The sequence below is a fragment of the Temnothorax curvispinosus genome, unplaced genomic scaffold (genome assembly GCF_003070985.1).
Source record: "Temnothorax curvispinosus isolate PA1 unplaced genomic scaffold, ASM307098v1 QBEX01015752.1, whole genome shotgun sequence".
Classification (NCBI taxonomy): Eukaryota; Metazoa; Arthropoda; class Insecta; order Hymenoptera; family Formicidae; genus Temnothorax; species Temnothorax curvispinosus.
Window position 1 is genome coordinate 1 of NW_020225532.1, and position 5,542 is coordinate 5,542.

At 42.3% G+C, this 5,542-nt stretch overlaps 1 protein-coding gene across 1 annotated transcript; it reads left to right on the forward strand.

Annotated features, from left to right (window-relative positions):
- The first annotated feature begins 6 nt into the window (after positions 1 to 6).
- Positions 7 to 2,954, forward strand: LOC112466004. The gene is made up of 2 exons (XM_025033843.1): positions 7 to 2,279; positions 2,581 to 2,954. Exons 1-2 carry the CDS (start codon positions 1,556 to 1,558, stop codon positions 2,937 to 2,939), a joined length of 1,083 nt encoding a protein of 360 aa, XP_024889611.1. The 5' UTR covers positions 7 to 1,555; the 3' UTR covers positions 2,940 to 2,954.
- Positions 2,955 to 5,542: the final 2,588 nt, after the last annotated feature.

Here is a 5,542-nt window from a genome sequence, read left to right on the forward strand (position 1 = left end):
GAGATCGGAGGTCGAAACTAGCGATGAACCGATGGAAAATAATAGAATAATTAATTACGAGTACGCGACACGTGTGTGCGTACATTTAACTTAACAATAAGATACAGATGCAGATAGCATTGATGTGATGCAGACATTAATCGCGCGTAGCAAGGACAGTTTGATTTGTTGCCTTAATGGCATCGTTGCGCTAAATCTATGCGCGCGTGCACCACGCGTGCAGTTCTAATTAGTCGTCTCTGTAATCCGCACGAATTGTTTATGTCATCGAGATCGACCTCGGCCTTTGCAGGCGAATACGAATGAGACCATTATCTAACATGAATTTCTGCTTTAATCAAAAACGTTCAGCTCGCGCAACCGCAGCATATTACTCGCAATTATTTTTTTTTCTTGAATTTTATTATGCAATCACTGTATAGAGAGAATGAAAACGATGAATACCATATCCTGAATATATTGTTAATGAGATTGATATTTGCAGGCGAATATTTGGAAGACAATTGAGACAATTATTTTTACGAATATGAATATCTGTTCTAATCATACAAAAAACGTTTTAGCTCCCACAATCGCCGCATATTGTTCTCAACTTTTTTTTAAATGTTATTACGTAAGCGTTATATAGAGAAAACGAAAACGATGAATATCACATCTCGAATATGCTTAGCTCAATTTGTTTCCACGCTGCCAAAGTTTCAAGGCTATTAAAAGTTTTAATAGACTCGCGTTATGCATGAACTTGCGTTTTGCCGTCGGCTACTGCTGACATTTAAACAGTTATCGCGCGAAAACGTATCGTCTATAATATAGATATAAGTTAAATAGTCGGCTTTGTGTGAATTCCGCGATTAACTACGCGCTAGTTATTCAATGCGTTAATTTATGCCCGGTGTACTTAGCTTGCCTTAATCTTCAACGTCTCTTGCTACGATCGCTATTTTAGCCGGCCGAAAGCGGAGACGGGTTTGCGGTCTGCGGGCTGCGTGAATAACGAAGACGATGACTCGTTCTCAAGAGTTATAAAGACATACACGGACGTCCAAAATCGGTTCCGCGTCATCGAGCCCATCATCGAAGAGTTGCACGATATCATCGAGAGCACTCTTATCGATTGCAAAGTCTGTCCGCTGTCCGAGAACTCAAAGTCGGGTTTTACGTAAATTACCTATAAAATATATAACGGTTCGATTTGCTGCAAAATGTCATTGGTCGTTAAAAAGAAAAAAGGAGAACGTCACCACGAAATGCACTGTATCATCGTGAACATGTTAAACAGTATACAAATATTAATGGAAACTAAATTGCTGGAATTCAAACTGATTATTTTGTTAATAGGTACCGATCGATACACACGTTATCGTCGAGCTTAACCGCGGACGACTCGCGCTGGCGAACATTCGGTTGTCAAAATCCTGAAACCGATGCTCCATTCGCGCGAGGAGACGGTCTAACGCAGGAAGACCGTAGTGAAAAATCTACTCTTGTCGCGGAAGCACGTAGCGTTTCCGATCAAGAAGATCCGGGCCGTTCCGAGGAGAATCGATCGTGCGAAATGCCGAAGGTGCCGAGCGTCCCGCAAATGGATTCGAAGGCCACGTTGGAGAAGGAGGAGGAGGAGAAGACAAGTGAAGGAGAAGCCAAAAGTTTCCAGGTACCGGAAGTAAGCAGTGCGAGCACTCCGACGAGTCCCCGCAGAAAGATCTCGGTCTACTACCGCTCGTTCGATGTGGTGACGGTGCAAGATCAGCGCAAGGATCATCCGGGATCCAATTTGGAAGTGAGACAATCTCCGTGCAATCCGGACGACTCCCCGACGCAAGTTGAAGGGACCGCCGCCGCGAGGAATGTTTACCGCAACGTGAAGAGCGACAGCGATTCCTCGAACTCCACACCGCGAAAATTCCAGGACAGCCTGCTGGACGATGAACCGCCGCTGGTCGAAGAGCCGATACTTAGAAAAGTTCATTTGGCGCCCACGCGTTTGAAATTTTCACACGAAGCCGGAAACGAGTTAGCTAGAACTGTCGAGGCTCCCGACTGTGCTTCTTCCGTTCCAGTGAATTCCACCGAATTGGGTATTTCAGAAATACCACTGTCTCCCATCGGCGAACACAAGGAAGATGACGACACTTCCGTGCACTCAGCTTCGACGTTCACAAGCAAGTGCAAGACGGAAGTGAAGAGTGTGATACTAGGACCTGAATCGTGTTCGAACAAGAACGTTTCGCAAGCATGCTCAATGCTAAATTGCCGACTGTTACCATGTAGCCAAGCTGGTAAGCATCTCTGATCGGATCTCAATTAATTCTGTGGTTTTTTTATTATTTTTTTTTATTTTTTTTATTTTTTTTTATTCTGATAACCGATCAGTCAAACGGATACGTGGAATCTGTAATATATCATGTTAATTGTTAATTTACATTAATGAAACGATAGGAAAAATTTATCACGCGTATCAAAGTGCAATATTTATCTTTTCAATCGTCGACGATTTCTCACATCTGTCTCAAGAAGAGATATCGTGGAAATTTCTCTCGAGTTGCCTTATTGAATCATCGATTTCGTTTTCTCCTGCAGATTCAGCGAAGATCGCGGATTCAGAGGATCCCCACTCTCGGGCGAGCGTGCGGAGAGTCGACGGCGGGAGTCAGTCGCCAATCGAACGGTCAGTCGATAGCCAAATGTCGAGTCGCGAGGACAGTTTGGCCGTTTCGGGCAGCGAACCGGCGACGACGGGGTCCGATGATCGATGCGGCATCGATGAGAAAGTCGCGATTGAGGTCGGCAAAGCTGTCAACGTCGTGTCGTCCACGTCGTTGGCCGATCCGGTCTCCACGAGGGTGACGTCGTGCAAGAACGTGACGGAGAGCGATGAAAAAGCACGCGAACAAGACGTGAAGGAGACAAAACAGGAGATAAAACAGGTTGGTTGCTGAGAAAAATTTTAAATATAAATTGAAGACATAACACTTTTTTCTCCTGGAACATTCCCGTAGAACGAAGGAAAGATTAAGGAGCGATTTGATCCGCGGCGCTGTCGGATTAGGTAAAGGCTGCATTCCGATATTTACTGTCAACAACTGTCAGTACTGAAAATCTGTAGTATAAGTACGTGACGCAAAATATAAAAAAATATAGATTTTTAGTACTGACATTGTGAATATCGGAATGCAGCATAAGATTGGATGGCGAGTTCAATCGCGGTTGCACGAAGACAATTGAGCTTGCATTTTAAAGCTGCAGAAACGCAAGCCTTGTCACGCGGGTGTTTTGATCACGGTCGATCGAGCCGCGCAGTTGCGAGCCGACAATTATTGTTGTTTTAAAGGAATGATCGGTGATAAATCCGCGGTCAATTGGCACTAATTACTCATATGGAATATCTGACACACGGTCACCGCGTCTATCACTGTAGACAGACCGCTATCGCTAGCTCATGTCACAATCCTGTAATTAATGTATGTGGCTCTTAATATCTGTAATAGAGAGTTCAAGTAACCTTGAAGCTTGTTACATATATTATTTTAATATTGCAATATCTCTAAGAGAGACAGCGTGTTAATCGTACTTCCACGAAGTAAACAGATTTTAATGAGATTTACTAGAAAAACTAGTTACATAATTGTTTTTACAATTCTTGGTGCAATATTGTTTATTTTATTAACTGTCCTACATGATGATACACGTATTGATTGACTGCATAAACGTTTTACATTAAACGTTTTTTAACTTATAAAACGTGTGACGATGTGAGCGAAAGATGTTCAGGAAACGCGTTCGTGAAACGCGTTTAAAAGTAATTGCACAATTTTTACGGCTCCTTCATTCACTTTTTAGTTCACAAAGACCGAAGTGACTTGAGCCCGATGATAATTTACTCGTTCGAAAATAGTATCTCTTTTCCTTTGTGCCCATATTTACATGCGAATAGTAAATAAACACAAGCAGCAGCTACTTGGTTTAACGGGTCGTCTAAAATAGCCACGGAATAATCCCACATATTTCAAAGTCATGCGATTTTTTTCAGCTCGCTTCCGAGCAACACGCTAATTTGTCATCAGTTAGATCACATCTTTACGTCTATCGCAATTTATCAGCTCTCGGCTAATAAATCTCCCATTGCAAATATATATGATCGAGTTGATCGTATTTACTGCGGAAACTCTTCGTGACGATGTTCCGGCTATGATTTATATTTAATCGCGTTTATATTTCTGCGTTTATCTCTCAATTACTCTCATATGTATATATATACTTTACAGTACACAGAATCGACGAGTTCCGTCGATTTTCATTTTTATGCGAGTATTCCCCGACGGCGAGACGTCTCTTGTTTATTCGTTCAGTTATACTGATTTTTACTGGCGCAGTTGCTGCCACTAATCACAGATCTGCGGCGAAAAATCCAGACGGCAAGGCTGATCGCGAGTTTTTACCTTATAAGTTGCTTCGCGACCGATTGAAACTTATCTACTTCATCATCATCATCACGCTAAATTGATCGGCTACTTATGGGCTCCTCGTATGTTTTTTTTTTAAATTGTAATTGCAAAGGAAGGAAATTACATGCACGCACGTTGTGCGTTTTTTTTCCTTTGATAAGTATCATTAACTCATTTAGTTGTCTTACGCAAATTTTATGTAACGTTAGATATTTATTCCTTTATCATGCAACACGAAGAAATTCAACAAGAAACGATCGTCAAGTGACCTCGCGGTAATATGAATTAGAAAAGTCATACGTGCGCGTCATTTATCAATCATTCATTAATCAAACGATGGCATTTTGTTATCTTTTTCTGCAGATCGCCGTGTTCGTCCAACACGGGGATTCCGACGGGATACCGCGAAGTTATAAATATTATATTGAAGTGCGGTAGCGTCGCACACAACGCACGTGCCCCTTCTACATCCGGCGGTCTATCTCGTTTGATATGAGAAATAATATTTGCCTTAGGTTTTGCCACGTAAACGTTCGACAGATATTAGTGGAAAAGCGAAGAGGGAAGGCCGCCGAAATTCTCACTGGTGTTCTCTTTTCCCGCCGTCAATGTATTCATAAGGCGGTAATTAATCATTTGGAGCAAAAAAGTATTATAGCCGCTTCAATCTGAGTCGCATCGAATCACCTGCCTTCTTTTCGAGTTTACTTATTTATCCTTCCTTTTCATCAATTACAAGTTCAATTACGCTGGAATGCGTGCAATTCTCTTGCATTCTCATTCTTTCCCCGATAATGTTTATCCGAACGTGATGCGATAACGCATGTAATACGTTACGGAACGAAGGTCATATTACCACTGGAAGTGCGATCTGTGCCGAGCTAACTGTTCTTATCATTACGAACTTCCCTAATCTTGCATATGCAGTGATTGTTAATCAGCGGCGGTCAACAAGCTACACGCCGTCTCGTATCCCGTTCCCTTCCGCCAACTCTGAAAGTCATTAGATACCGAAAGATAATTTACAGCGAACGTCCGCTAATTTCGCGAGAGACTCGACGAACACGTTTGTCGAGTTTCCATTATTCTTCTCTCAT

Excerpts from the sequence above, each read along its gene's own strand:
- LOC112466004 (XM_025033843.1), top strand. The coding sequence starts at position 1,556 with ATGCCGAAGGTGCCGAGCGTCCCGCAAATGGATTCGAAGGCCACGTTG. Across the intron at positions 2,280-2,580 it reads GTTACCATGTAGCCAAGCTG|ATTCAGCGAAGATCGCGGAT; the intron begins GTAAGCATCTCT and ends TTTCTCCTGCAG.